We start from the raw sequence: 14622 nt of genomic DNA, 5'->3' as shown, positions 1-14622 counted from the left end.
AATGCTTGTGCAATTTTGATTGGGATTGCACTGAATGTGTAGATTGTGTTGGGTAGTAATGACATTTTAGCAATATTTATTCTTCCAAACCATGAGCATGGAAGGTTTTTCCACTTCTTTGTATCTTCTTCAATTTTCTTCGTAAGTTTTCTATAGTTCTCATCAGACAGATCTTTTATATCTTTGATTAGGTTTTGTTCCTAGGTATTTTATTTTGTGCAATTGTGAATGGGATCAGTTTCTTGAAAATTTTGCTGTTGTTTCATTATTGGTGTATAAAAATGCAACCAATTTCTGTACATTGATTTTGTACCCTGCAACATTGCTGAATTCATGGATCAGTTCCACTTCTTGTGGAGTCTGTCAGGTTTTCCGTGTAGACTGCGAAAAGTGAGAGTTTGACTTCTTCTTTGCCAATTCTGATGCCTTTTATTTCCTTTTGTTGTCTGATGGCTGATGCTAGGACTTCCAGCACTACATTAAACAGTGGTGAGAATGCACATCCCTGTCGTGTTCCTGATTTCAGGGGGAAAGCTCTCACTTTTTCCCCATTGAGGATGATGTTAACTGAGGGCTTCTCTTAGATGGCTTTTATGATGTTTAAGTAAGTTCCTTCTATCCTGACTTTCTCGAGGGTCTTTATTAAGAAGGGATGCTGTATTTTGTCAAATGCTTTTTCTGCATCTATTGACAGGATCCTATAGTTTTTATCTTTTCTTTTGTTAATGCGATGTATCACATTGATTGATTTGCAAATATTGAACCAGCCCTGTAACTCGGGAATGAATCCCACTTGATCATGGTGGGTAATTCTTTTTATTTGCTGTTGAATTAGATTTGCAAGTATCTTGTTGAGAATTTTTGCATCTGTTTGAATCCCTAACCTACTAGCTAAAGCAGGTTTTATTTCCCCCATTAACAAAGGTACTAAACAAACAGATTTCAGTTCTTGTCAGATTCTTACCCAAATTTACAATCTAGCTAATTACCACTGGAATGAGCCAAAAGGGAACAAACTGACATATCTGTCACCCTTCTAATTCCTCCCTGATTGCAAAACAGACCTTCTGGTCACATTCAACAATGACATTCCTTCAGTGTGTCTTGAGATTCATAAATACCTCTCTGACTTTGCTTATGCTCTTTCAATTAGCCACCCCCACAGCAAACATCTACTCTTCTGTCCAGCTAAATATCGTAACCATCATTAAAACTTCTAAGACTCTCCTTCCAGCCAAATGAATTAATCCCTCTTCCACACCCCTTAGCATCTTAATTCATACTGCTGGTTACATTTGTTTCTAATCTGATACCCTTTGAGGACAGGGACCACATTTTTATTCAACTTTATAGCTACCTCCCCTCCACTCACATCTGTATATCCAATATGGCATATAGTAAATACAAAACAAATGAATAAAAGCAATATTTTATTCCATCAAAAAGCAATTCTCCTTTTTTACCTGATGGGCCTTTCTCCTTCTCTCCTAACGTAATGAGCTTGAAGTGTCCTGACAAGGAAGAAGACAACACCAGACGCAACAAGGACAATTCCAACCACGGTGGCAATGGTAATGCCTATTACCAGGGGCTCAGACACAAACTCCTCACAATGCTCACCTCGGTACCACCAGTTCTCACCCACCCGGCATCTGTAATGAGAAAAGACAAAGTCCAAAAACAGAACCACTGTGCTGAAAATAACAATGGCAGGACTTTCGGTGGGACTGGGGAAAGGTAGCAAAATAAGTACTGACTACATGAAACTTTGGTAAAGAAGTGAACATAACAGGTTAAGTGACCAAACAATTTAAGGTTGTGATTAATGACTGGTACAGACCCAGTAGGTCTTCCATGACAATTTGTAAATAACTAAATAAAAGACTAGACTAAAAGAAAGTATTCTATTTAACTTTCTTATTTACACTTAACAAAATTCAGGCCCAGGAAGGATAGTGACTGTGAGATTACACAATTAGTCTGCAACAAATCTGGGTCTAGAACTCGAATCTCTGGACTCCTCATCTCCTTTCACCACACTGCAGAGATTTCCCCCAACCCTGAGGCCCCAGGCTTGTGCAAAAGTGTCTTCAATTTCCAGAGCAGCAAGGAAATGACTGCTTTTCAAAATAATATTAATTTCTCTAGAAATAAAAAAACGATTTGTCATTGGAGTTTTCTAGCTAAACTTTATACTTTTTCACACAGAAGAGTCTGATCATTCCCACCTATTTCCTCTGTGCCTGGCATGCATGCTGACATTTGCCCATTTTGACATTCACAAACTGTCCTCTTATTCGTTTCTCCTGCTTATTCTCAGTGTTCTCTCCTTTTATATCCATATGACTAGTTGCTGTGTGGCTCACAGGTTGACTAGTTTTGTTTTGTTTAAGGAAAATGAGCAGAGGAGAATGGTCAAACTACCTGAATCTGATCGTGTGTCTGCTGGACTATCATAGTTTCTGCCATTTAAAAAATGGATCTTAGGTACTTTATTTTTGAATATACAGTAGGACCAAGAGCAGCTCAAAGCCCTTAACAACATACCCAAGGGGACAACAAAAACTTCACAGTGTACAGTATTGATCTCCTGCCTTAACCTAATTTAAGTACCAATTGCCTTATCATCACCACTAAGAACAAACAAAAAGATCTCCAACTACTTCAAGTACACTCTAAGTAAGATACACTTAAAAAATGTTTTTCTTATAGCTTCTTAAAAGTATAAAATAAAATAACCAATTGACCTGGGTATAATTCAGACCTATTAATTGACCCAGTCTTCGCATGAGAACTAGATGGTATCCATCTATTGCCTAGATATAACTTTTATAATAAATATTGCTGTGATTATCCTAAAGTCATAGATGTAGACTGTGACTACAAAGGAAGTATCTATAACCTTTGGAAGCCAAGATCTCTAATTACAACATACCTACAAATGGCCCCATGTCCAGGCATAATGTCACACTTTCCGTCATTCAAGCAGAAGTCAGGCTGCAGGTCACAGAGACTCTGACAGGGTAGTTGTTCCACACTCAGATACCCAGGATAGCATCTGCACTCTGCTTCTCCACTCCATGGGTTGACTAAACACTCAGAAAATTCATTGCATGCCTGAAACTTGCAAGGGTTGGCTTGATCACCTAAAATACCAAACAAACTAGAGTATGACACAAGAAGAGGAAAAACACAGGGACTAGAATATATGAAGCCCCGCCAGTAACACTCTCTCACTGCAAAGTACAAAAGGGCAACCTCATTCCTGAACCATTAAAGTATACCATAAGCACCAATACCACAAAAAATTCTCGCCTATCCTTGGATTGATGAAGTTTTGTCATATTTCTCTGAAACCCAGAAACAAAGTATAAAACCCAATGATCTGGGTAAGCTTTTACATGTTTTACCAAAGGAGCATGTGGAAGCTTTAAAATCCATGCCATGTAATTGTCAGTCTAAATTCAACATAGTTTTCATGTACCATTCATTTGAACCAACCCTAACCTATTATAGTCTATCTTTGTTCTGTATACAATGCTAAATGTCAGTTCTCCACACTGAGAACATGGGATAAGGAAACAGAGCCCAGAGAAGAACTGAAAGGAGCCTCAGGGGTGAGTATAATCCAATAAGACCAGCTATGAACAAGTGAGATTTGTGGAAGCCAATGTTAGAAAAATAAATCAGCTCTATACCACCTCAGCCCATTCCCAATAATATTTTGACTTCAGTAACTTTATTTTTCTTTTATTAGGTGAGAAAAAAATAAATATTTTATATTTAATTATGACAATAACAAGTCAAAACCGATACAAGGCAATGACCATTATGGGTCTTTAGTCCTACTGAAGAACATCCCAATATATGTTCTTCACTGATGAATGGCAACCTGTGAATGGCAAATCAAAGACAGATGAAATAGGTAGAAATGATCCATAGACTCATCTAGATGAAAAGGCATGAAGTTTAGCCAAAAGGCTAAAGCAAAGAGCATAGTCTCTCTTTCCAGAGAAATTAATATGGTTTTGAGAATCAATTATTTCCTTGCTGCTGGGGACATTAAAGATACCTTGCACAAATCTGTGACCTTGGAGTTTGGAAGATCTCTGCATCTGATTTTCCTTTATCCCATGCAGGAATGGGGAGATGAACTTGGTTCAATAGTGTTCTCCCAAAATTCATGTCTACCCAGAACCTCAGAATACGACCTTCTTTGAAAACAGGGTCTTTGCAGATGTGATCAACTTAAGATGAAGTCATATTTGATTAGGGTGGGCCCTAAACAATAATTAGTGTCCTTAAAGAAAAGGGAAATTTGGACACAGAGACACAAACACACAGAAAAAAAGGTTCATATAAAGATGGAGACAGAGAATGGAGTGATGCATCTACAAGTCAAAGATCACTGAGGATTGTTGACAAACACCAGCAGCTTAGAAAGAGGCAAGGAAGGAATTTTTCTGTTGGAAATGTGGCCCTACCAACACCTTGATTTTGGATTTCTAGCCACCAGAACTGTGAGAGAATAAAATTCTATGTTGTTATAAACAACTCAGTTTGTGGTTCTTTGTTACAGCAGCTCTGGGAAATTAATATAGGTGACCACTGACAAGATGCTCTTATAACAAGGAGAGCATTCAAATGTGATGACAGATGACAGTTTCCATAAGCAGGATTCATCTGTGTATTTCCTAAGTCTCCACATCTTTACCTCAGTTTTCATTTTGTCACTCTGTAATCAGAAAGTAATCTAATCTTGGCCTATCAGTGAAGGAGAGGAGTATACATAGGGGGTGGGAAGGATGGTATTGTGTGGCTCCCTTTTGCTGATAAAAGTTCAAAAGTTTCTGAAACATAACATGTGAAAACAAGTTAGGCAAGAGAGAAGTCAGTCTTGTCTCTAGCCATCTTTGGATAAAATAATATTTTAATTGGAAAGCTTTTAACAAAAATATATACATGCTATAGAAAAATATCTACTTAGAAATTTGAATACTTTGTGGCCATTCTATGTGGGTATAGGTGAATTTTTTGCAGGGGGAAGGGATGGAAAATACAGTGTAACAGAAAAAAATAAATCTTGCTCCCTTTGGCTTCCAGAATGAGAAAAATCAAAACTAATATGTAATCATGTAAATAAAAGAGTAATTGTCTCTTTCTAGTTCTTTGTGCAGGTTGAAGGTGAGGATCTCCAGAACGCATGACTCTGTTTGGAAGAGTCAAAGGTAGACCTAGCTCAGTTTAAGATAGGAGACAGGTCTAAATTATAGAATGAATACATTGTGTTTGTTTTTTTTTTTCCCAATAGAAAGCTAAGAGGAGGATTGATGGGTTCAGGAAAATAAGATTGAAGGAAATGTGAAGAGGGTCTGGAAAGACAGTGAGAGCAGCCTAAATAACATGGTAGCTGGCTGGGTCCTGGAGAAAAAGTTGGCTGGTAAGAGATGTCTTTGAAAGATTAATGGAGGAATTTAGGATGATTCCTAAACATACTTAAGCCACTCGCTACGCTACAATAAGCCTCTTCCATCACCCTCATACCATCAGCAAATATCTGATAGAATCAACTACCCTGAGTTAGAGGTGCTCTGGGAAGTGGAAAATGGGACTGTGATCTGTGTTGGGATAACATAAAGAACCACCACATGGGTCAAGGTAAATGTGAGATTGGAAACTCAGCTCAAGTAACTCAGAGGTGGAGATGGTTAAGAAATATTTAAGTTCCCTGATAATTCCTAGAGATAAAGAGAGTAAGAAGGCCATGAACGCAGGTTTTACACTGCACAGGAGAAAGGCTAATTCCAGTTCATTTGAATATTAAAGGAAGAGATGATCCTATAAACCTAGATAACTTGCCATGCAGCTGACACATGAGTTACACACAAAACTAAAGTAAATGTACTTCCTTAATGTAATTCTATTTTTTTTAATGTTTATTTATTTCTGAGAGAGCGTCAAACAGACAGACAGAGCAGGAGCTAGAGAAGGGGCAGAGAGAGAAAGAGACACAGAATCCAAAGTAGGCTCCAGGCTTTGAGCTGTCAGCACAGAGCCCAACGCAGAGCTAAAACCCATGAACCATGAGCTCATTACCTGAGCCAAAGTTGGATGCTTAACTGACTGGGCCACCCAGGAGTCCCTATTGTAATCTCTTTAAAAAGGTGTAGATTGACTTTTGCAAAAGTTGTATAAATCGTAACTGCTTGCATTTGTATGGATAGTCAAATGTCTTTACGTGTTTTTTGTGTAAAACTTAGACTAGCCCCACGAAATATATAGGCCAGATAATAATACTATCTCCATTTAACATATAAGTACTAAGCCTCAGAGATAAAATAGCTCATCTGGAGTCACAGAGATGATGAATAGTAGAGCAGAAGCAAGACACCAGGTCTTACAAATTATATTTAATTTCTTCTTCCACTGCACCACATTTTCCTCATTTTCAATGAATAATATTCCTTCAAAAAGTTCAAAGGAAAGAATGTTTGCTTCTTTCGCTGTTAAAAAATAGTGTTGACTCTAAAACCAGTTTGAGAGTAAAAGACACTAGAGAAATATAAACCTAGACATTTCACCCTACTCCTACTCAAAATCATTGTTCTCTAGTATATGGAAGGAAAAAGAGAACAAAGTTTGAGGATCTAACAGTATTCTCTTCACCCAAGTGTTCCAAATGAAAACCATGGTTCATTTCAGCCAGTCACAGTATCTTTGAATACCTCCTATATGCAAGATGCTGTGCTAGGTTTGGGCCAGGAAGTGATTAATAAATCCGATAAGGTCTCTGAACTTGTGGAAGCTCAACTGGGGAAAATAGCCACTAAGCAACTATGTGCATAAATAAGCATTATTACAAAAGTTATATAATCTATAGCAGGAAAGAATATCATATTACAGGAAGACTAGAAGGAGAGATCCAATCCAGATTATAGGTGAATCAGTGAAAATCTTGAGGAAGAGACATTTGAATTTAGGCATAAAAGGTGAATAGAAATCAGCAGAGAGGGGAATGAATTTTAGGCAACAGGGACAATAAGTATATGGAAAGGCTTTAGGGCAAGTTTCTTGAATCTGAAGAAGTAAAACAAGCTAATTTGACTACAATATGGTGAGCAAAGAAGTTANTAAACCAAAGTTCATGGCCATTGAACCAGGCAGCCACTGAAGATTTCAAACAGGAAAGTGAAATAATCTGATGTTTTAGAAAGAGCACCTTGGCTGCTGTCTGGATAGGGGAAGGGGAAAAGAGAAGTAGTGGGGAAATTGGTTCAAATGAGAGGTGATAATGAAGTATACAGATTTGGGACATATTTAGAATATTCACAATTAACATGTTTGGGGGTGATGGAAACTGAGTTATCAGAGTGACTTCCCAGGCTTCTGGCTTAAGTAGGTTAGTGGATAAGGCTTTCATTTCTCAAGATGGTGAAGCTGACAGAAGGATGTGATTTAGTTAAAAGATGAGATATGGAAAACAAGAGCTCATTCTTAGATATCTTAAGTTTGGTATACATAGGATACATCCAAGTTGAGATCATCAAATACATAGATATTGATTCTGGAGCTCAGAAGATAACTCTGATCTGCATATAAAAAATGTGGAGGGGCGCCTGGGTGGCTCAGTAGGTTAAGTGTCTGACTTCAGCTCAGATCATGATCTCACAGTCCATGTGTTGGAGCCTTGCATCAGGCCCTGAGCTGACAGCTTGGAGCCCAGAGCCTGCTTTGGTTTCTGTGTCTCCCTCTCTCTCTCTGCCCCACCCCTGCTTGTGCACTCTCACTCTCTCTCTCTCAAAAATAAATAAGCATTAAAAAAATGTGGAGAGTTACTGACATTTATATAAGATTTACAATAATAGAAATGGGTAAAACAGCTTAGGAAAATAATATAGAAGGAAAGAGAGTGCAAATCTTTTGGATTTGGCAACTCAGAGATGCAGCTAGAGCAGATCCAGGGGATAAGTAAAAGAGAGCTAGATATAGCAGGTAGAAAAGGGAGTGGGAGGTAAACAAGGTAACACATGCGAACAACCTTTTTTAAAAGAGAATGATATTGATGTCCTTTGAAAGATCACTCAATGAAACCAAAGATGTGGAGATTCTGCCTGACATAGGACATAGTCCTCTTTTTCCTACAAGTATAGAATTTACCTTGATTCACTATAGAAGAAAATACACAAAAATAATCACCAGATTCCATTAAGAAACCCACCATTAGCATTCAATACCATTACCTGATTCCACATCAAGGGAGTATTTATCAATAGCCATGTTCATGGTCTGGTAGGCAGTGGTACAGAAGTCTTCCAGAATCATGTATACAGCATTGTTGACATTAGGAGGGACAGACTTTGCAAACTTCATTCGGCTGTTCACCACAATACTGCCATTTCTGAAGTTCAGGATTTCTAAATTCTGGAACCCTGTGAGATTTGACTGGAGGTAGGGAACCAGCTACAATACATGAAAAGTAGTCAGTTTATGTACATGGTTTTGCCATTTTGTTCAAAACATACCAACCCCCACCCAAAAAACCAAGAATGAGCCCCTCCCCCACTTTCCCACACTATATTCTATTTACATTATTTAAACTGTTCATCAATAAAAGTATAAATTGTGAATCACTTGAGAGTCAAGAGATTTTCACAGTGATATTTAAGAATCCATGGAACTCACAGACAGTTTTAGATACACAGAGAGTTTATTCTGTTTCACCACAGAATCACAACAGTCAAGGGGTGCCTGGGTGGCTTAGTTGGTGAAGCCATACAACTTTGGCTCAGGTCATGATAGCAGTTCACAAATTCAAGCCCCATATCAGACTCTGCTGTTGGCCTGGAGCCTGCTTTGGATCCTCTGTTCCCCTCTCTCTCTGCCTCTGTCCTGCTTGTGCTCTCTCATCCCCCACCTCTCTCTCAAAACTAAATATAAAACATTTTAAAAAAACACAAAAATCACAACAGTCAAGGTATTATTAGTGCCTACAAAACACTGGTCTCACAATAAAATGTGAAAAGAAATTGTAAACTTGTTTCAATCCCATGATTCCTGGAATACAATCTTCAGTATCTAACTTATTAAATCATCTTCATGCCCTATTTGTGTTTTCCATTTCTTATATCTATCTGTTGTATTGTTTTCCTACCAACCCTAGGCCATGACACTATTTGTAAATTAATGTCCACAGCAGACCACACTTTCACTGGCTCAGGTCTTATGTTTGGGAGAAAGAGGGTTAGTTCATACACAATTATCCACTAATACCCATGTTTCACTTCTTGTGCTTACCAGTTCCAAAAATCTTTGCTCCAGTGCTCTATACTCCAAAGAGTTTTTATTAAATAGGTCTTCCGAAAACATCATGTTTGTCACTCGAAGGCTGAAGAAAACCACCAAAGCTCCTGCAGTCTGAGTATGACTCAAGTCACCTCTTTCTGTGGGCTGCACCACAATAGCCCTCTCTGTCGAGTGAACATTCGTAGACATTTCCACATAACTACCAACCTTGCCATTTTCCTCAGGAATTAGCTCAGGCTGATAGTAATCTGTGCTTATCCGGTCCAGCTCTAATGAAATATCCTGTACACCCATAATTACTTCATCCTCTAGCAGGGTGGAGCTTGTGGTTGGAGACAATCTGGTAGACTGTGTCATGGAAGATTTCAACCAGAGCTTGTCAGTACCCTGTAGTGTACTTGCCAATACGTCTCTGGACAATTTCCCCAGGGAAGAAGTTCTTGCCCAAACTACATCTGATTCTGGCAATATGGTCCCCAAAGGTTGCATATCTGGCTTCATTATTGAAACTTTTCTGTCAAACCATTCATGGTTGGATGACTCTGTAGTTTTTTCTATATCCTCCTTTAGAAATGGTAGCTCTGGTTTACCAGTAGAAGCAGAGATTGCTGTAGCTGTCAGTAGAAGAGGAGCTTTGGTAATCAAGTAATCATCAATGTCAGGTGCCTCTGATATCTGCTTAGAGAGCATTAGAGATGCAGATTGAGTTGAGGTCTCTGCAAGGAAGGGTATAGTAGATCCACCAATGAGCTCTTCCTCTGCAAAGTATGTGGCTCTATCATACTGCCCATATTTTAAGTGCTCAGTACTTTGCCCTGTGGAATCTACTTTGTCATCTATAACTAATTTCTCATCTATACCCTCAGTTGGCATAAGTGACTCCTGATCTTCAAGCCATGACTTAGACAGTGGTTCAGAACTCTTCTCTAAAGAAGTCTCACTCCATGGCCAAGTAATCAGATCCACCTTTTGCCCAGACCCAGAACCTAAACCACTCTCAAATATAAACTCTTTTTCTATGGATGTGTCTGGCAGCAAAGTGCTCACTTCTAATTGGCCTTTGACTTTGGAGGCCAAAGAGTCCAAGCCAAAAGGTATTGTTGTTTCTTTAGCAAGAAGATCTAAAGTGACAGAGGAAGCCAGATATGGTGAGGATGTCAAAGACACTTCAGAGTCTTCCACAGATGGTATCGTTTCCTTTGGCACTGGGTGAGTGAATGGACTTGAAGGCAATGAATGAACAGAAAGAATATCTTCTGGCCTTTCAACTTTGATTAATCCTAAAAATAAAGTTTTCCATTAATCTACAGAGTTGCCAAAATGTATTCCTAATTCTTCTAATACAGGTATTTGGTTTTTTTCTCATTAAGTTGGGATGTACAGTTGCTGATTTTTACTTTGATATATTAGCAATAAGAGAATGTCATGTTTTTGTGATGTGGTACAATCATTCATGCATATATCCCCCTTCCCTGAGGTTAATAAGATCTCAGCTATTGAAATAATTCATCTTTAAAGATTTGATTTTTTACTCCATGAAAATAAAGAACCATATTGACTACAAAGACTGACTCTAGTGGAAACTAGATAGAAATTCTAGGAAATTTTGTCTTTGAATTCCTATTTCCTTATTATGTTTATTGCCCATCATTCTCCAGATTTACCCAATGTTTAAAATCCTGAACTCATTATTTATATCTTTGTTCAACTTCCTCTTTCACAAATATACTCCATCCATAAATCACATTGATTTTTCCTTTCTACCACAACATTTAAATCATCTACTTGATTTTCATTTCCTCATCTCTGCTGTAGCTACCCTGGTTCATCTTCTCCCTTTCTCAAGCCTAACGTAAGCTACAATCGCTATACTTGGCCCCACAATTAATACTATTAAAAGCTACTAGAATAATTTTCTTTGATTTTGTTTATCAGTATAACATTCAATTTAATAAAGTAGCTCTTTAATAGTAATTTAATTAAATTCTGTATTCTTTAATAGGATGTTCAAAATATCTATTAATTGATTCCCCCCAGCCTACCAAGCTCATTTCTTATTATTTATCTATTTGAAATCTCCATTCCAATTAAATCTGATTGTTCCCTCTCTCACACAGCTTTTCTAAGACATTTCCTCCTAATAGATGCTACCAGGCTTTTCTATTAGCCTTAGTTGCTAATCCTTCAAAACCTTTGTCATCTGATTCAATAAAGTAAAAAAGTATGAAAAGTGATTAAAATCCCTTACCATCTTCTAATATGTGAGATCCATAAGTTCCTTCCTCAGAAACCACAGGCAAGCCAGTCTGAAGCACTGCTGGGGTGACAGAATGAAGAGTCAAGCTGCTAACCTCTAAAACCTCTGGGGAAGAACTGAGGCCCACCTTCGAGGGAAAGGCTAATTCAGGTGTAGACACTAAATCACCCAAAGGGCTTTCTGACCAGAGTTCCCTGCCAGTGGTTGAGGGAGGACCAGAGCTGAAATCAAGTGGTGAAATACTGCTGGTGGTGGATTCATCTGCTGAGGGCCATTCAGCTTGAAGGGTATTATCCTGGGGGGAAAAAAAGGCTAAATCATATCATAGATAAAAGAAACACATAAAAATGTAATTCAAATATCACCTATGTATAAATTCCCAGATTTTCCAGGGACACAGAGACAATGTAATATTGGTGGGGGCGGGGAGGATGGGCTCTCCAATCAAACAGATCTCTAATCAAACCCCTATTCAACCACACACTATTTGAAAACTCTAGAGAAAAACCATGTACCTCTTGAATCTCATCTGTAAATTGGGGAGAGATGAAATAACATATTTAAAAGATTCCAAAGTGAATTTGTGGAGAAAAAATATTATTTCTCTTGCTTTAGATGGTCCATTACTCTGTCTTACTAGCTTAAATGCTCTATATACATAATTACTATTATCTGTAATTTGATGTCAAAGACCTAAGCTCATTGCCCACAGCAGGAACAAACAATTAGAAATATTATTAATCATTCTGAAATATATTTAACTACTTAAGGTTTTTTGTTTTGATATGCAATATCACATCAAAATGTGGTCTNGCATGGAGGAGGGCACTTCTTGGGATGAGCACTGGGTGTTATATGGAAACGAACTTGACAATAAACTATGAAAGAAAAAAAATTTTTTTAAATGTGGTCTTGCTACCTCAAAAGAAAACCAACACCTATGAAATGGCATCTCACCTACAAAATTCAATTTTCTCTTTCTAGTGACTTTTTACCAATGTAGTAATATAGTACTAATAACTTTAAGAATAGAAAAATAAACAGAAACACAATCCATGAATGTGCTAATTATTTAATCATATGAAGATAAGTCTATACAGAAAAGTTGAGTGGTGACGCTAATGGGTAAAATGGTCATGGCATTTGGTGGGAGTTTATATACTTCAATCTATGCTTACTTCTAAAAAATGAAAAATAAGAAGTGCCGTATGTATAGACGAAATTCATGAAATAGTTCCTGAGCAAAAACTGAAAAAAGAAAATAGAAAAGAACGATCATTCTCTACCCTAAATAACATTAAAATCACATGAAAACTTTTTAAGACACTGGGGCACCTGGGTGACTCAATTGGTTAAATGTCTGACTCTTGATTTCAACTCAGGTTATGATCTCACAGTTCCTGAGATCAATCCCGCATGTGACCCTGAGCTAACAGTGTGGAGCTTGCTTGGGTTCTCTCTCTCTCTCAATTAATTAATTAATTAATTAATTAAAACAAAAAAAAAAAACCCACCAATGTCCAGGCCTCACACCCTAGAGATTCCAACCTAATTGGTTGAGGATAGGACTTAGACATGGTACTTTTAAAAACTCTCCAGTAGAAGATACAGACTGACCATATTCTGGCTACAATATTACAGGCTGTGTTTCTAAAATACTTGGTTCATTGTTGAATTGTATTTCTCATCAGGTAGACCCTTTAAGAAACCCCCTGGTGCTGGGTTCAAGATGTCAGCTTGGAAGACACTGAACACACCTCCACCTATGTACACAGCAAATAAAGAGCTACATATGGAAAAATTCCTTCTGGAAAAGTCCTGAAAACTAGATAAACAGCATGTCCACAACAAAAAAAAGGGCCACACTGAGTTGACTAGGAGAGTCAGAGATATGCTTTTACCAAAACCCACTCAAAGACTTGCAATCCACAATCAGAATGAAATCTCACCAATATGGAACTTTTTCCTGAGGAGCAAGGAGTTTGTACTCCACATCATACACCTCAGCCCTTCAGTCCTGCACCCCTGAGACCACCCATCCAAACATAAAACCAACAGGGATTATGTCCAGAACTGTTGGGAATGGAGAACCTGACCTTAAAGGACTCACTCAAGACTTACTCGCCCTAGGACCCAGTGCAAAAGCAGCAATATCTTTGTTTGCTTGTTTGTTTGTTGTTTGTTTGTTGTTTTAAAGGGAGTTTTTCATCTTTTTTCAATTGAAGTAGAGTTGATACACAATTTTACATTAGTTTTAGGTGTCAAACATAGTGATTCTACAACTCTAAATTATGCTGTGTCCACCACAAGTGTAGCTATCATCTGTCACCAAAGAATGCTATTATAATATAATTGACTATAATCCCTATGCTGTACCTTTCATCCCCATGACTCATTCACTCCATAGCTGGAAGCCTGTACCTCCCACTCCCCCTCTCTCTAACAGCCATGCAAAACCCCACCAACCTTCCTCTGATAATCATCAGTTTGTGTTTATGGACCTGTTTCTGCTTTTTTTGCTCATTTGTTCGTGTGTGTGTGTGTGTGTGTGTGTGTGTTAAAATTCCACATAAAGTCATATGGTATTTGTCTTTCTCTGTCTAACTTACTCCCCTTAGCAGCATACCCTCTAGGTCCATCCATGTTGTTGAAACTGGCAATATCTCATTCTTTTTATGGCTGAATATTATTCCATTGCACATATATATACACACCACATCTTCTTTATTCACCTAGCGATGGACACTTAGGTTGCTTCAATATCTTAAACATAGGAGAGTATGTATCTTTTTTAATTAGAGTTTTCATTTTCTTTGAGTAAGTAACAAGTAGTGGCATTACTGAATCTTATGGTATTAAAAAGCAGAAGTTTGAAAAGCACATAAACCGTATGTAAAGGAGACACACTAATCTTAAAGTAACTGTCAAAAAGGAAGGGACCTGTTAGAGCTTCCTCTAAGGACAATAGTACTGGTAGGTGCCATTTTTGCAATCTCACTCTACCTTACTAATGCCAGGGGCAATCTCCCTCCACACTGCCAGCACATGTGGGGCTCCCATCC

At 38.0% G+C, this 14622-nt stretch overlaps 1 protein-coding gene across 1 annotated transcript in view; it reads right to left on the bottom strand.

Annotated features, from left to right (window-relative positions):
- Positions 1-14622, bottom strand: part of IMPG2 (interphotoreceptor matrix proteoglycan 2) — a 78646-nt gene that overhangs the window by 5278 nt on the left and 58746 nt on the right. Inside the window, exons 12-16 of the mRNA XM_077774892.1 lie at positions 11552-11855; positions 9295-10583; positions 8241-8460; positions 2936-3146; positions 1464-1652 (exon numbers count right to left, since the gene is read on the bottom strand). Of these exons, the coding sequence (XP_077631018.1) occupies positions 1464-1652; positions 2936-3146; positions 8241-8460; positions 9295-10583; positions 11552-11855 (2213 nt within the window). The remainder of the gene's footprint in view (positions 1-1463; positions 1653-2935; positions 3147-8240; positions 8461-9294; positions 10584-11551; positions 11856-14622) is intronic.

The sequence above is a fragment of the Crocuta crocuta genome, unplaced genomic scaffold (assembly GCF_008692635.1).
Source record: "Crocuta crocuta isolate KB4526 unplaced genomic scaffold, BGI_CrCroc_1.0 scaffold6, whole genome shotgun sequence".
Taxonomy (NCBI): domain Eukaryota; kingdom Metazoa; phylum Chordata; class Mammalia; order Carnivora; family Hyaenidae; genus Crocuta; species Crocuta crocuta.
Note: the sequence above shows the minus strand (reverse complement) of the source record. Positions and strands in the feature narration are given on the sequence as shown.